This window comes from Protomyctophum bolini (genome assembly GCF_963924005.1).
Source record: "Protomyctophum bolini genome assembly, chromosome: 14".
Taxonomy (NCBI): Eukaryota; Metazoa; Chordata; class Actinopteri; order Myctophiformes; family Myctophidae; genus Protomyctophum; species Protomyctophum bolini.
In genome coordinates, this window is record NC_137875.1 from 20,592,493 (window position 1) to 20,610,020 (window position 17,528).

Consider the following 17,528-nt stretch of genomic DNA (forward strand, 5'->3'; position numbering starts at 1 on the left):
CAATACCTGCATTTTATTTTATTTTTTTAAGATTTAGGTCGACGGGGAGTGACACACGGCAAAGGCTGCCAGGATCGGGACTCGAACCCACGACACGTGATTGAATCAGGCTACATTGGAGGAGCGTAGCTGCCCGGACCACTAGGCCAGCAGGCTAGGCCATACCTGCATTTTCAAGGCATTATTTTACTTAATCATAGCTGCATATGCTGCATAAAAAAACGATATGTTTTGAAAATAATAATATACCTTTGGTGTTGATGCTACTGAGCTTTAGCGATATGCATTGTATTGTACATTTTGTATGTCTTACTGATTAATTGAGTACAATGGACCACCATGGGAACAAGCTCCTGGGTTATCCTTTTAGCATAACCTACTCGTACTGTTACCAATCTTGTTAATATAGTATTCAATCAATCAATCACAATGTGTGAATAAGTAATTATTTGGTAATTGGTCACTACACTTCCGAGGTAGGAAGCTGGCTTCTGTTCGTCATTTGCGTTCACAAAAATACATAAAAAAATATCTTTAAATTGAATTTCATAATTTCCATTTCGGTTAAGCAGTAAGCTATATATGCTTAAATGATTTTGATTTATATTAGGATACATTTGCGCAACTATAAAGATGAAACGTTAAGTAGGGAAGGCAGGGGTTCTGCTTTACCCCTTAATCATCAAAAGAGCTTCCGTGCTTCATGACCGGAAGCATTTGGAAATTGTGGGAGGTGCGGAATGGCCACGCAAGACTAAGGGTGCGTTCGGAAATGCGCCCTGAACGCACTGGTGTGCTCTCTTGTCGTTCGTTTATTCAGTGCACTCGGTGCGTTGTCGTTCGAAAATCCAGTGTGCTGCGCACCGGGTGTGCTGAGTGCCCGCACTGAGCGACCCTACCCTGAAGCTGGGGTTGTCCGGTGTGATTCATGTGAATGCGTCACAGCTGTGGTCGTTCGTAAATAAGGCACACTGAATGCACTCTGTGACGTCACCGCCCACCACACTCAACAAACTGACCACATTCCCGGTGCGCATTTCCGAACGCACCCTAGGGTTAAGACAGCTTCTACAACAGGAACCTCGTCAGAATAAGAATATGTGGCCATAAATGTTCACAAACTAGGAATTTGTCCTGGATCGTATAGTGATACGGTCGTACAGTGAAATTACATTTCGAGTCTGGGCTGAACCGCAAACATCACAAAGTTAGCAAGGATACTCTAGTTCTAACTACCATCTGTCTGGTTTGGTGTGACTTGATAATGTTCTCAGGAAGTGTGGTTTCAAATAGCTTCAAGGAGAAGTGTCACCAACAAACAGCTGGCTTGTCATGTCAAAGTGCCATAACCAGAATACCTAATGGGGCACACAATTGTTCCTCATCCCATCTGTTTTTTGACATTTTTCAAAGAGACTGCAACAATTTATTAACAACCAGCTATAACCACCCCACTGCTGCTAGAAGTGTGGTGTGTTAAAGTAATGATTATGATTATGGCAAACTAATGACACGCAAGAGACCGTAAATGATTTTGCTCCATAACAAGAAGTCAGCCCGACTTTAATCTTGGAGGTGGAGGTCAGCGGTGAAACTCACAGCAGTTTAAGTTGGGCGCTGGCTAATTGCTCTACAATGAACCTGAGTGGCCCAGAGGTGAAGGTGATCCACCGGCTCTGTCTTCACATGAACGACCCCAGGGAAGGACAAGGGATAAGATAAAACAAACAAAAAACAAGTGGACAAGCGGAGTGTGAGAAGAGCCGAGTGTCAGACAAGACAGACAGACGGAGCATTACTCTTGTGAAAACACACACTCTTCATTGCACTTTCACTTTTCATCAAGTGTTTTGGCGGCTCACAGGCTGAAGGAATGCACCCCGGGGCAGCCTGCTGCTCACCCTGACACATTACCACCCCACTAACCCCCTCCCGCTCAATCCCAGTCTCACCCTATGTCCTGACATGTCCACCACATCTGTCCAACAATGCAGTGGTTCTCAAAGCCTTTCATATCAAGGATCCCCAAATTGACCTATTTGAGATGTCTTTGTGCCAGGGTCCCCCATAAGAGATACATGTCTTTGTGCCAGGGTCCCCCATAAGAGAAGATTCGTCAAAAATATTAGAAAAAGAAAATAGCGGTTCGCCAAATCTCAAAACAGGTTGCATCATGACGGGTTGTAAGCTGTAGATTTGAGCTATTTACAAATAAATGGTATATAAGGCATTTAAAGGTTTCGATTTGCTGGGGACCCCTGGAACTCCCTCAATGAACGCTGAGGGTCCCCAGACACCTCTTTGAGAACTGCAATGTATCCCGAGAATCATCATCTGGGATGAATGTTGGTCCGAACGACTTCCCAGTCCCACTTAGCACTGCACATCCTCATATGGGACTGCCAGGTTTTTAAGTCAATCCGTTGGACGGTGACCACGTTGTCTGGGACAGCCACAGGCAGAGATTTGTCATACAAAGCTACACTGACGCGACTAGTGTCAAGTCTAATTCCGCTGCACTTTCTATGAACCTGCAGTTTCAGGCTAGGATATGGCCCCGTCATCTCCTCAGCCTCACTTGCTTTATTGAGATTGATACCTTTACAGGTCATGTGTGGGCATGACAGAGAGCTTGATTCTTCTCCGTCCAGCCCAGTATTTTACAGCTTTGTGGCTGCAGGCAGTCAATGAGAAAACGCAAATGAGCCGAGTTCCCTCCAACAGGCATATGTCCTGGTGGTGAGGTTTCCATAAACATTTTACATAGCTTCCTGTCCTGTATCACCGACGGGCATACCATCTCTTCTCTCCCTTGCTATGAAGCACTTACATGAACTAAAAAACAACTTTGCAAGTTGCTTCCCTCATACACCCTGTAAAAAGCAGTGGTATCCCAAATTAGACACGTGCGTTGCCAGGCCTGCTATTACTGACCTGACCACAAGCCATATCACTCTCCTATACGATTCCCCTGGGCTGGCACAATGTAAACCCAAATCAACCAGCATTGACACAAACTAAAATACTAATTGCTCAGGGATAAGTCTCGGATAGACGATATTTTCAACATTCAATGAGAATATTTCAGAAAATAAGAACCCTAAACTATACAGAAGTGGTTTCTAGCAGTCCGAGATGTGATCTCCGAGAGTGCAACACATCAAGCATTGACTGCACAAAGTATCCACTGAATATTCTAATCAACATCCATGGTGTTGAAAGATACAGTGAATAGGTGTACTATGCGCTAAAATAATTGCCCCCACCCCTCCCTCTATGAATGTGCGGTTCATTGGTGTTGTGAAAATATGGTCACAGGTTTGAGGTTTCTCGGATGCTACTATAGCTATGCAATTTGTAACAAATAGTCAATTCATGTTCTCAGAAACTCACCGCTTCGCTTATGAAAGAATCGATCGGTGTCATCTAGAAGGTCCTCGGTTCGATTCCCACTGTGGATGCTGTCGGCGGTGGGGTGTGTTCTCTCCTCCGCGTCATCAGTGTCCATACCCTAGGTGGGGTTGACGAAAGGGCCTTTCTGTGGAGTTTGCATGTCCTCCCCGTGTCCCCTAGGGTAGGTAAGTATCCTCACAAAAAAAGACATGCCGTAATCCAGGTCTCTATACTGCCTCCCCCTGGGGGGCAGTATAGAGACCAGGATGGAGGGGAAAGGAACTGGCGCCTGATGGAAGGGAAAGGAACTGGTTGGAATAATGTGTGACTTCCACATGTTTCCAACCGGGGAAAGTCTCCCCTGTCAGGTTAAAAGAAGTGGTTTGGACTCCTCATGCATTGATGGGAAGGTCGGTTCAGTGCTCTCCCCAGGTTGGCAGAGGGAGTGTAGCGCCCAGGATTAAATTAGACAATTGACACTGGGTGAAAACTAATTAAAAAACTCAATCAATAATTTGTATCAGTACCATTAAAAGACCTTCACAAACATGTAATATACCATATATACCATAAACTGTTGACCAAAATAAAAACCTAATTAAAAAAATAAAAGACCTTCACAAATAAGGTTATAATGCAGCTGAACTGAATCCAAAGTCCAGAGGCAAGAAGTGTTGTAACGTCAATTGAATATCTCTTTAGAATATTGATTGATTTTGCAGATATGAAATCATTATTACAATGTTTTCATACAGTACAGCTGTAAAAACTAACACAATAAATAAATGTCAATCGAAGATACAGGCAGTGCTCTTTTGAAGGTATGTCAATGTGAATCTGAATTTATGGTGTACAGGTAACAGTAATGAATACACAAGTCATAGCATGTCTTTCAATCAAGGTTGATCCAATACATAGTTACAGAGTCTTGGGTAGCAGTGAAATTAAATGCCTGAGATGACAGCTCTTCACAGTTTGACGTTAACATCGTCATGATGACATCTACTGTATGAAATTTCACAGAAACATGCAATTATGTTCTGACAGCAAAACATCCCACTAGAACACCTGTATCTCTGAGATAAGGTCATCCTGAAACACACACAAAAAACACTCTTTAAAACCCAGTGCTGAGCTCTCCCATGATACAGTATATTACATCAAAAATAAATACATGACAATCTAACTGTACACTGTACACTGTCACTTACTGCAGGGAGAACAAATATTCTGGACCTCTCCACCCGGTGTCTGTTCTATATACTATATATTTACTATCATACCACACTCTCTCTGTCCTTACAAACACAGTGAGGTTCTCTGTGGTAACACACCATCCAATGTCGGTAAATGACAAAGTTACATGGTTCAAATTACATGTGCCCATGCTACAGAATTAGTCACTTTCAGCTGACTAAAGGTTATAATATAATTATACCATTGGTCATCTAGTTTGCCTAGCAACGGACTAGTCAACCACAGAGCAGTCATACCTCCAGGTTATGTGATGTAAGATCTGAAACGGAATGGTCAAAATTGTCATGAAAGTAGACAGGCTATACAAGTATACAAGAACAAAATCACATGGCAAGCAACGATTCAAAATGGCCACAGCGTTGGTTAATATGGTCAATACATCCACTCATGGGAAAACAGAATGAGTGATCATTTGACAACACCTCTGGTACGGCCCACACTGTACTCCACACAGTGCAGACAGCACACACACTGAGCAAACAGACCCTGAGTGTTCCTCTAAGTAGCCCTTTATCAGAAGAGTTTGCTATGGGGGGTGCATGTCGAACCAGACGACCACTACTGCTTGAGCTGCAGGGGATCATTGATAGTTTGTGTAGGATTTCTATGGGGTGTTGATATCATCCATCACTAGTGTGCATACACCTCGCTGTAGTCTTTCAATCAGACATAAAATGTACTTTAGCAAAGACAGTGCACAGAGACTGCATGTGCGTGAGTCGTGATGCACGGTGCCCGGGGAACGCCGCCATTTTTTTAACAAAAGCCTGATTGTAAATTGTTCAGCCAGCGATGAGGGATTTCCTTCAAAAATATGGGGGTTAGGCTTTTTATCACCCTGCTCTTAAAGGTGTTTCAGTGCGTACACAGTGGAACGTGTTCAGGGCCGGCTACTATGAGCAGCAAGCACTGACTATTACTGTTCCAATGGCATGCAGAACCAATATGTGTATAATATTTACCTTTGGAGTATTACCTTTCTCTCTCATGGGACGACAGAAGCCAAATCTAAGATTGTATCCAATGGCAACATCTGTCTTTTATGAGCAAATTTATTTTTCTTACACACCATTTATTTATTGTGTGGCCGGGTGCGAGTGTGGTTCAGGGTGTTACTATTTTATTTGCGCGTGTGCGTGTATGTGTGTGAGAGAGAAAGAGAGATGGGAGAAATGGTACATGCATTACGAACACATAGTGTATAGTATACATTTTCTATATTTATGATACTGTATAAAGAACCCAGCCTTTATTTGTCATGGGTGAGGGGAGTGAAAAAAGGAATGCAAGGATGATACTGATAAAGATATTTTCCCTAGGGGTCACACTGCAGATGACCTATCAGTGTGAAGCTAAATTTCCGCTGTGTGTTGAACTGGAACCAAGGGCGACCTTGCTTCTTAACCACTTAAATCAAATGAAATCCTATTATACTTCTTTGACCAGGGTACGCCAGGGGTCTAAACTCTGGGTTTTCTCTCCCTATACACCTAAATCTCATCTGGGGCCAGGCTCAATCATTTGAAAACGTTGATAAACAGCACACCAGAGATGTATTTTTAGAAAAGTAATGCCTGGATTATACTCACGAGTCACAACACATGGCAGTGCGATGAATGGAGAGCTTACTGAGAATGTGCTAAGTCAACTATAACGACAGCCCCCCCCCCCCCCTATCAACACTTAAGGCACTCCATCCTGCAATAGTGGAAGAAACTCATTCCATGATACGTAAAATAGACCAAATAGAACCAAGGTGTGGTTGGAGTCCTATGACAATGATGGTGGCTTTGAGCTGTGCAGAAATAAGTCTAAAGATTTCTAAAGTAACTTGAAAAAAAAAGTGAAAAAAAACAAACATTCATTGGCCCAGTAAAACTATGCAGGGTGGGACAGCAGCCACATAAACTTCAGGCAAAGGCAACACCACTGGCAGGGGCATTTTAGACAGGAATTTCAGTGAAAACCAAGGGAAGTGCACTAAAACCAAGAGTGACCTCAAGCTGCGTTTGCCAAGCCAGAGACAGCTGACTGCATGTTCTGACAGCTGATGACCTCTGTCCATCTTCAAGAAGTTGGTATGTTATTAGTTGTTACGAGGTCTATACAAGAGAATGCAGTGTATAATCATCACCATGACCTCTCGTTCCTACATGCATATACATGTTCATGTTGGGGCTCTCTCAAGTCTATTATCTGACGATCACCATCTAATTTTCCCCCCTCTGATATACGTACTCACACCTGCAGTGCGAGTACAGAAAATGGCTTTTATTGTCATTAATAAGAGATTTACTACGTACATTCCGTTTAAAACCATAACCAAACCTCACATTGATTCAGGATTTGGCCTGAGGCCACAATAGGGAAGCAAAGTTAATACACTACAGTTTTTTTGTCTAAGATCCAAGAATGCACAGTAGATAACCCCTATACACTATCATTAACGTTTACACGACTGTATTCATACCAATAATGGACTGTACTGAATGTACTGTTTGAATATTGTGTTTATTTTTACACCAGGCATTAACATAATTTATAAAGATATTCTGTTCCACTGAATAATGTACAATAAAAAATAAAATGTTGGGTGGGCAAATTAATGAAATTAGAGGAGCCCACACTCAAATCATTGATTCTGTATCTGCAAGCTTCAAACACAATACACCTGTGCTGTTTGGCGTTATAGGCCAGGGTATACAAAATATTAAAATTTTGCTATTATGTTCATACTAGTCAATGGAACTAGTAAACAGGAGGAAATAATCTGATGAGAAAACCTCACCAATGCATTAAATAATTTAAATCCAAGTAGGTTATGCCATGGTTGCAGAAATGTGCTGTCCTCTTGAGGCAAGAGACAGTAATTACACTTTTGCATGGCATGTTTAAAAATAAAGGACATGACTACAGGAGTCCTTTTCACAAGATACAAACTGTAAAAAAATCATCAGAATTAGCGAATCCATCCTTTAAAAGCTTTTTAATGATATTTATATTACCAGCAATGATTTTGTATGCTGTACACATTACCGGTATTAGGCCCAACTGTATGCCTTAAAGCTGCAATCCTTAAGTTTTAGGTCCTCTCTCGATGGAGAGGTCACTGCAGCTCAGTGAAGGCCAGGTGAGATATCAGTTATGAGCTTCAGGCAAATAAGCATTTCTGTTTTGTAGCCCAAAACAGAAATCATTAGACACATTAGTTCAGAGTTCGATGTTACTGAAATGCATTCATCGCATGGTGGGTAAACCTGGGAGAATATACATACCGGTACATTGTTTTTTAAGAAAAGAATATATGTATTTTATTGAGGTCATAATTTACAGAGGATGGGGAAGGCAAATGTTGGGCGAACGTCATACTTCTGTTTCTGTAAATGTTTCTGCTGACTGTCCTATAAGCGAATGCTGAGCTCCTTGACTAGACACTCCAGGCCCGCGCCACCTTTGACTGCAGATAAAATGAACCGCCCACTGCCTTGTCGTTTACTTTTAACAGGTTCATACTATAGTTCTTCTGGATCTCCACAGGGGTGAGTGTGGAGATGTTTAGGATCTGAGGGGAGCATAGGTCTGTGGTGAAACATCAGCACCATGGACAGCGCCTAGCCCTTGGCCAGCCAATTGAAGGGAGGCATGTGCCAATTCACCTACGCTACGGTATAGAGCAGAGGTTCCCAACCACCGGTCCACGGGACATGTGCCACTGGAACGTGAGAAGGGAATCCCAAGTTTTACCGTCGTATTTTCAAATCCATTTGAAAACACGACTGAGAAAAAAAGAGGGGGGACAAACACATTAGTGGGCAGGATTGGCCGTTGCGCGTAGGGTGCGAGCCTCAATCACCCATCCTACTCGTCTGGCAGGTATATCTCCTTTTGTGCTTAGTGTGTTTCTGATTGTGCGGGGGGGGAGTCGACGACGACACATCTTGCTGCACAAAATGTAATTCCTGGAAACTGTTTCCCGACATTCAAGGATTCCAAACAGCGGTGAAAAGTTGACTGCTCAGCTGCGGAACAACAGCAGCAGCCTATTTTATCACGATCGCGCTAATGAAACAAAACGCTACATGGTGACGGTACAGGATTATTATTTCATGTCAAAACTTTGTGTTGTGTTTTTTATTATTCTATTGTAAAGCACTTTGGTACAACTTTGTTGTTATTTAAATGTACTACTGTATATAAATAAAGATGGTATGGTAAAACGTTAAAGTATCAAAATATGATGTTACCCAGGTAAAGTAGGCTAATGCCTCACTCTGCGTTTAACTAACGTTTTCCACAAGTAATTTATGAAAAAGACATAAGACTGACCTTTTTTTTAATACTATCATTGTTGATATAACGCCATTTAGGTCAATGATGTTGTGATGTAATAATATTGCAGCGGGTAGCCTATTTAATAGCCAGTCAACTGTCTTCCGTGAGAACGTTAGGTTTTGGTACGATGATGCGAGATACATGCATGTTATTCTTTTGTAATTATTTGTTCGGCCCAAAATATTGTATTTGTCGTCATGATTTGTCACGATCCCAGTTGGCTTTCTTCGAGGCTTACAGATGTTTAAATAAATACTTGAAACCTTGAAATGTCTATGGGAAAAATGCATGGGGAATTATTTCCTGGGCCTGTCGTCGTCATGAAAGGGGGCAGGACTGTGACGCTCTATTCAATCACAAATGGACCCATCTCGGACCATATCAGTGTTACTTACTCCCTGGTGTTCCACAGTCTACAGTATAGGGCACTGGCGTTTTAGTTCTTTGTGAAATATAGGAGGAGTAAATTACCTTCTCTCTTGAAACTAGTAGGTGTCTGGGATGAACGTGGTGTCTGGGATGAACTCAAAGTCTATCTAATATATAATTCACTACAAACAAAAGACAGTGGGGGTAACCCGCTGGCTATGGCGTGTGAAGCCCAGCACACACCGGGTGCGCAGCGACGCGGCAACGCCTGGAAAATAGAACGGTGGCGTATCGGAGCATCAGGCGTGAACGCGCGTCGGACGCCGCCGGTGTGGGATAGGTTAATTGAAAATAACGAAGGTGGCTGTTTTGACGCGCGGTGTTCGCAGACGGTGTGTGCAGGGCTTAACACAGAGGCTCTAATGCCTGACAGAAAGTCACAGGTTCCACCTCCGAGCCGGGCAGACGTCTGCTGCAGACCACTCTACTCTACTGATTTAATGTCACTTTGTGTCTATATCAATAAAGGCTAGAAAAGGTCCACACAAAAAAACTAAATTTGAAAAGACTGTGTGAAAAGGAACGATTGGATCTATCAACTAAACATCTTAGATATTGATACGGCACTGAGCCAAACTCCAGAACTATACAAACTATACATCAAATGACAAAAGCTCAAAACTAAATTGTACCACCTTACCGCTCACTGCAACACCTTAAATGTTGCACTTGAATTCATCATTGCTAGGAATAACAAAACTCCTAATCATTTAAATATAGTTTTGCTCTTGTTAAGCTTGGCCACATACTCAATTCATCAACCATTGGAATATTGGATCACAAATGTGACAAAAACGAAATCTCCCCATTTAACTGCAACTGCTTTCCATTGTGTTATGGAATAAATGTGGACACATTTGTTTACAGGGATGATTTTGCATGTTAAATTTAAACACTGGTAGGTTTTCAGGGCATAATTTCACCATTGGCTCCCTCTCATAATATTCCATTTGTAGCTACAACTTTAAAACCTTTTAAAAAAAAATGGGAAGGCAGTACCATTCTACACAGAAGACCAAGACAGTATTTGCGTTTCAACTTCATGGTCTCAGGTATAGGCAAGTAGTACTGCTTGAAGCTCATAAGGACAATATCCCCCCTGGCCCAGCAGGGATTTTCTCTTGAAAGAGTAGTACAAGTTTGGTCTCCCACTCAGGAAAACCGGGGTTCGAATCCCGGGTAGGATATGCAACTTGAACTTACCAATTGCAGCTTTATTTAGCTCAGCAAGCTGTTGTGTCACCAAAGTCTTTGTTCCACCGTGCATAAAAATCAAGTGTCTTTGGGTGGACACTGGGTTTTATACGTTTCAAGGAATCTTCAAAGTCTTTAAGTTGGATGTTCCGCACCTGCACATAGAAATGAACATTGCTGAACATTTGTGTTGTAAATCTTTTTGCACAAACTGGGCACACTCAAAAACCATTAATAAATAATACTAATTTATAATAATCCGTTTAGGATTTTTCATTTAGGGTAGTCAACTACAGATTTAAACAGCATCCTCATATGAGTAACTACTTAAACCCCTATACTACGTTGACATATCCATATTTAGTTGAAACCTCTGCATTTGACTTGTCATCCACCTTTATTTTTTTGGGCATGAGCGAACATTTTTGAGAGGTGACAAGGAAGGTAACAGGTCAATCATACGCAATTCACGGCAGGAAACAGATTGTGTGTACGTGAATTAACAGGCTTCAAAATAAAAGCAATGCCGTTTTAGTCCGCGCATAAGATACAATTAGAAAGCATGTTATATTTTCTCATTTCCAAGTAACCTTTCACGGGCCGGTCAAGAGTCAGCTCTCTCTCTCTATATATATATATATATATATATATATATATATATATATATATACTAGCCGTTTGTCATAACACAATATCAATATGAATTCAAAGACCCTGTTGTTCTTACACATAAATACGGTAGTATAATTTGGTTGGCCTTGTTTGTTACATTTTGAGATTTCATCAACTCACCTCACTAGCAGCCATGTTCCGGACTTGTGTTGGTCCCAATTCTGTGTTAAAGATCATTGTATTACTCAATAAGAAGCCAGAATATAAGTACGATTAGGCTAATATCAGCAACTACCGTAATCTTACCCCTAATTGGCCCAAGTGCAGCATCTTTGGCTAATGAAGTCAGATCACTTCCTGAGTAACCCACAGTCACTCTAAAAAGCAATGTCCAAGAATGAACACAAAATGTAAAAAGAAAGAACAATGACATAGAATAGTAGTTGCATGCAATGTAGGACTGGAACTCACTTTGCTAAATGGCCCATCTCTTTTTCCTTAATTGGATTCCCATGCTTTCCCAAAAGATTTTTGAGCAGTTTGAATCTTGTCTGAGAATGGGGAAACCACACCATATGAATTATATACGTAGTCAAACATCTTCACCTTTCAGATTTCAAAAGGTATCAAAGACACTGCAATAACTGCACGTTTCATCAGTAATATCAAAACACTCCTAAGTCTACTCCATAGTTACCTCCTCATTTGGTAAGGCCACATACACTCTTTTTGCAAAGCGCCTGTAAGATAAACAGAAAATAATGAACCAGACTGAAGTCGCTTGCACAAAAACAAGGGGGAATTTCACAAAAATTAGATACATTGTGCATCGCCGCCTTAAGGTCTGATTCAAAAACGATATGAGTTAAATCTGCAATTAATATTACGGGGGTCAAATTATGACAGGCAATTCCTGCTGTCAAAATATGACCCCCCCAGTCAAAAAACCCTTTGTTTGAAATAGACACTCATGCTTTCCAAGGTGTTATTTGGGCTGGGAGGAGGAGTAGGAGCACAAACAAGTTGCAATTTGCCCTTGCTTTTTCACTTTTTGCCGATTGCAGTTATCCATGTGGCAAATTATAAATGGCTTTGTAACGTACTACTTATTTATGTGCTGATGCATCTTTGACTGTCACAGAGGAGTTTGTGGAGATGGTGCCAAGCTGTTATGTATGCCTATAATAATCCTGAAATGGACAATTACAGTGTAGTAATAAAAACGCATACATTTATTAGAGCCAATGGACTCAGCCGTTGGCAAGTTGGTGCTCTGTGGTCCAGAAAAATATATTTTACATGACCCTCCACACTAATGTCTGCTGGTTGAGCAGATGGACTGTTCTGAAACAAATCTTTTCAATTTGCACGTCTGGTGGAAATGTGACTATTCATGAATAACACTGCATTACAAAAAGTGCTTGAATTGGGCCAGTACTGATTGTACCAGTACCAGTTCTGCTGATGAGTTGGCAGCTAAAAGGTGCATTTCACCCTTTGTGAGTGATGGAACAATAACAAGGTTTACTTTTTGGTTATTTGTAGATGGTTAGCAGCCGCAATAGCTGTGCAATAATTTTGTGAATTCATCTTTGAATAACATGAATGACTGTATGTATGTATGTACAGTACCTGAGTACTGCTTCATCAAGCTCCTGAGGTCTGTTAGTAGCTCCCATTACCAACACTCTCTCATCTCCTCCTGACTGCACCTGAAAACCAAGATCTCTCATGAAAGCATGTCATAGGTCACTAGTAAAATAACAAAGCTCCTGAAAAGAATGTGATTAATGCATACAGATTTCAATGTAAAGCATCAGCTGCCCTGACTATAGAGCATTGCAGCATAGACATGGTAACGCCCCGCTTGCCTCTGATTGGCCTACCGACACTGCCTGTCTTGACTGTCCTCCGAGATGTGAGGTTACTCCGTGGTGAGAAATAATACAAGAGAATGACAGAATGCAGCCTTGTAACTAACTTGTACGTTTTTCTGTAGAAGAGGCAAACTAATAGTGTTAGCTTTGATTGAATAATTGATTGAACACGTAAGGTGTACTATATGATTTGATTTGGGTGTGTTCTAAATAAAGTGTTGATTATCATGTATTAAAGTAGGTTACAGTTCTCTTGTATCATACCGTACGTATTATTACCACTGAGTAACCTCGCATCAGACTATCCAGCATAGCTATATCCACCTCGGAGGACAGTCAAGACAGGACGGGCAGTGTCGGTAGGCCAATCAGAAGCAGGCGGGGCGTTACCATGCCTATGCCTATGCTCGGACACAAACGAGATATACGCAGTATACTCAGGCAGCTTCCTAAGAGCAAAATGGCTGCCATGTGAATAATGGTCAACGGATGGCAAATGTGTTAAGTCTTCTTACCCCATCAAACTCAATGAGGAACTCTGTTTTTAATCGACGACTAGCGTCATGTTCTCCTTCCCTTCTTTCACAAAGCAGGCTATCAATTTCATCTATATGAAAACAAAAACAATAAGAAATATAAATTAGTTATTTCATTATCTTCAATTATATTGCTTCTTTTTTGTCGTTATGCCAATCAGTATTTTAGCTGTGACGTGCCCCTTCCTGAGATACTTCCGGGTCCTACTTTTGTGTCGCTTTTGTGTCCCCATAGAGTTACAGTATACTGTGACGCTCCGTCTGACTACATCTCAGACGAAAACAACCACGAAAGTCTCATTTGCCGCTTTCCTCGCAACAACAAAGCTGCGCTGCTCTCCCAAATCTGGCTGACAGGCCGTCTGCCCCACATGGAATACTATCGCCATTTTATTTTATTGTGTCAACTAAATCCTCATTAATGCAAACTAGATTCAACATACTCAAGCCTGCACACATTCTAAATATTTCTATTTCTATAAATATTTTACAGAGCAAATGGACTGTTGCCACCTTCAATAATAATGATAATAATAGTCTTTATTGTCTCCACATCATATATTTTTGTTGTCATGGACACTACAAAACATACAATAATTCTACTCGAGTTGGAAGCATTAAGACCCATTTTAACCCTCAATGGCTTCCTTTCTGAAAAATAACGTCATTGTAAAAAGATTCACGCGTTTAGATATTCTATTTACAATGAGATGAGGACGTGAGCTGGTGCCACTTGGACCCGGACGTAACGTAGCACTACAAAATGACGTCGGACTTAAATACTGAACTGTGTTCATATAGATGCTCGACAGAAGCCGGATGGACCAGTGCACAGTGCATTCAAACCCACAGCCGTGGTGGTGGTAAGATACTTACCACCACTAGAAGTAAAGGAAACATATGTTTTGTTAGCATTTGAACAGATGAACACTAACCAATAAAGATGATCGAAGGCTGTAATTCCCTGGCAACAGCAAACAGAGCTCGTACAAGCTTCTCACCCTCTCCGACCTGTGATGGCGATAGCAAGACCAGACAATTATGACGTTTGTCCCCTACATTCACAGTACCGGTACTTGAAGCCTACTGTGGAGTCCTACATACAAAACCTAGACTTCAAGTGTTAACTTACATATTTAGAGGTCAAACTGGCAGCACTGATGTTGAAGAATGTAGCCTTTGACTCCACTGCAACTGCTTTAGCCTGGTTAAAAGGAAACGACAATGAAATCAAGGGCAAAAAAACAACAACCTTGTGTGTTGAGAAACAGCTCATAAAACATTATTTTACACTTTTGGTTATTGAGAAACAGCTCCTAAAACATTATTTTACACTTTTGGTTATTGAGAAACAGCTCCTAAAACATATTTGACACTTTTGGTTGTTGAAAAACAGCTTCTAACCATTATTTGACACTTTTGGTTGTTGAGAAACAGCTCCTAAAACATTATTTTACACTTTTGGTTGTTGAGAAACAGCTCATAAAACATTATTTGACACTTTTGGTTGTTGAAAAACAGCTTCTAACCATTATTTGACACTTTGGTTGTTGAGAAACAGCTCCTAAAACATTATTTTACACTTTTGGTTGTTGAGAAACAGCTCCTAAAACATTATTTGACACTTTTGGTTGTTGAAAAACAGCTTCTAACCATTATTTGACACTTTGGTTGTTGAGAAACGGCTCCTAAAACATTATTTTACACTTTTGGTTATTGAGAAACAGCTCCTAAAACATTATTTGACACTTTTGGTTGTTGAAAAACAGCTTCTAACCATTATTTGACACTTTGGTTGTTGAGAAACAGCTCATAAAACATTATTTTACACTTTTGGTTGTTGAGAAACAGCTCCTAAAACATTATTTGACACTTTTGGTTGTTGAAAAACAGCTTCTAACCATTATTTGACACTTTGGTTGTTGAGAAACAGCTCCTAAAACATTATTTTACACTTTTGGTTATTGAGAAACAGCTCCTAAAACATTATTTGACACTTTTGGTTGTTGAAAAACAGCTTCTAACCATTATTTGACACTTTGGTTGTTGAGAAACAGCTCATAAAACATTATTTTACACTTTTGGTTGTTGAGAAACAGCTCCTAAAACATTATTTGACACTTTTGGTTGTTGAAAAACAGCTTCTAACCATTATTTGACACTTTGGTTGTTGAGAAACAGCTCCTAAAACATTATTTTACACTTTTGGTTGTTGAGAAACAGCTCCTAAAACATTATTTGACACTTTTGGTTGTTGAAAAACAGCTTCTAACCATTATTTGACACTTTGGTTGTTGAGAAACAGCTCCTAAAACATTATTTTACACTTTTGGTTATTGAGAAACAGCTCCTAAAACATTATTTGACACTTTTGGTTGTTGAAAAACAGCTTCTAACCATTATTTGACACTTTGGTTGTTGAGAAACAGCTCCTAAAACATTATTTTACACTTTTGGTTATTGAGAAACGGCTCCTAAAACATTATTTGACACTTTTGGTTGTTGAAAAACAGCTTCTAACCATTATTTGACACTTTGGTTGTTGAGAAACAGCTCCTAAAGCATTATTTTACACTTTTGGTTGTTGAGAAACAGCTCCTAAAACATTATTTGACACTTTTGGTTGTTGAAAAACAGCTTCTAACCATTATTTGACACTTTGGTTGTTGAGAAACAGCTCCTAAAACATTATTTTACACTTTTGGTTATTGAGAAACAGCTCCTAAAACATTATTTGACACTTTTGGTTGTTGAAAAACAGCTTTTAACCATTATTTGACACTTTGGTTGTTGAGAAACAGCTCCTAAAACATTATTTGACACTTTTGGTTGTTGAAAAACAGCTTCTAACCATTATTTGACACTTTGGTTGTTGAGAAACAGCTCCTAAAACATTATTTTACACTTTTGGTTATTGAGAAACAGCTCCTAAAACATTATTTGACACTTTTGGTTGTTGAAAAACAGCTTTTAACCATTATTTGACACTTTGGTTGTTGAGAAACAGCTCCTAAAACATTATTTTACACTTTTGGTTGTTGAGAAACAGCTCCTAAAACATTATTTGACACTTTTGGCAAATTATTTTGGGAGGCAAATTATTTTGGCAAATTATTTTGGGAGGCAAATTATTTTGGCAAATTATTTTGGGAGGCAAATTATTTTGGGAGGCAAATTATTTTGGCAAATTATTTTGGGAGGCAAATTATTTTGGGAGGCAAATTATTTTGGGAGGCAAATTATTTTGGCAAATTATTTTGGGAGGCAAATTATTTTGGGAGACAAATTATTTTGGCAAATTATTTTGGGAGGCAAATTATTTTGGCAAATTATTTTGGGAGGCAAATTATTTTGGAAAATTATTTTGGGAGGCAAATTATTTTGGCAAATTATTTTGGGAGGCAAATTATTTTGGGAGGCAAATTATTTTGGCAAATTATTTTGGGAGGCAAATTATTTTGGCAAATTATTTTGGGAGGCAAATTATTTTGGGAGACAAATTATTTTGGCAAATTATTTTGGAAATTTATTTTGGGAGGCAAATTATTTTGGGAGGCAAATTATTTTGGCAAATTATTTTGGGAGGCAAATTATTTTGGCAGGCAAATTATTTTGGGAGGCAAATTATTTTGGGAGACAAATTATTTTGGCAAATTATTTTGGGAGGCAAATTATTTTGGGAGGCAAATTATTTTGGCAAATTATTTTGGGAGGCAAATTATTTTGGGAGGCAAATTATTTTGGGAGGCAAATTATTTTGGGAGGCAAATTATTTTGGCAAATTATTTTGGGAGGCAAATTATTTTGGCAAATTATTTTGGGAGGCAAATTATTTTGGGAGGCAAATTATTTTGGCAAATTATTTTGGGAGGCAAATTATTTTGGGAGACAAATTATT

At 39.9% G+C, this 17,528-nt stretch overlaps 1 protein-coding gene across 4 annotated transcripts in view; it reads right to left on the reverse strand.

Moving 5' to 3' along the window:
* Positions 1-17,528, reverse strand: part of LOC308328697 (spastin-like) — a 175,567-nt gene that overhangs the window by 9,301 nt on the left and 148,738 nt on the right. For 2 of the 4 annotated variants that reach the window (XR_013965323.1, XR_013965324.1), the window contains exons 8-17: positions 14,763-14,834; positions 14,566-14,641; positions 13,610-13,701; positions 12,850-12,929; positions 11,915-11,957; positions 11,689-11,768; positions 11,524-11,594; positions 11,398-11,438; positions 10,615-10,760; positions 3,394-4,485 (exon numbers count right to left, since the gene is read on the reverse strand). Coding sequence is in view for 2 of the 4 variants with exons in the window: in XM_080782763.1 (XP_080638889.1) it covers positions 10,635-10,760; positions 11,398-11,438; positions 11,524-11,594; positions 11,689-11,768; positions 11,915-11,957; positions 12,850-12,929; positions 13,610-13,701; positions 14,566-14,641; positions 14,763-14,834 (681 nt within the window). In the remaining 2 variants the exon portion in view is untranslated. Of the gene's footprint in view, positions 1-3,393; positions 4,486-6,239; positions 6,349-7,142; positions 10,761-11,397; positions 11,439-11,523; positions 11,595-11,688; positions 11,769-11,914; positions 11,958-12,849; positions 12,930-13,609; positions 13,702-14,565; positions 14,642-14,762; positions 14,835-17,528 lie in introns of those variants that run through there. The other 2 variants (XM_080782763.1, XM_080782762.1) reach the window with 2 other exon arrangements.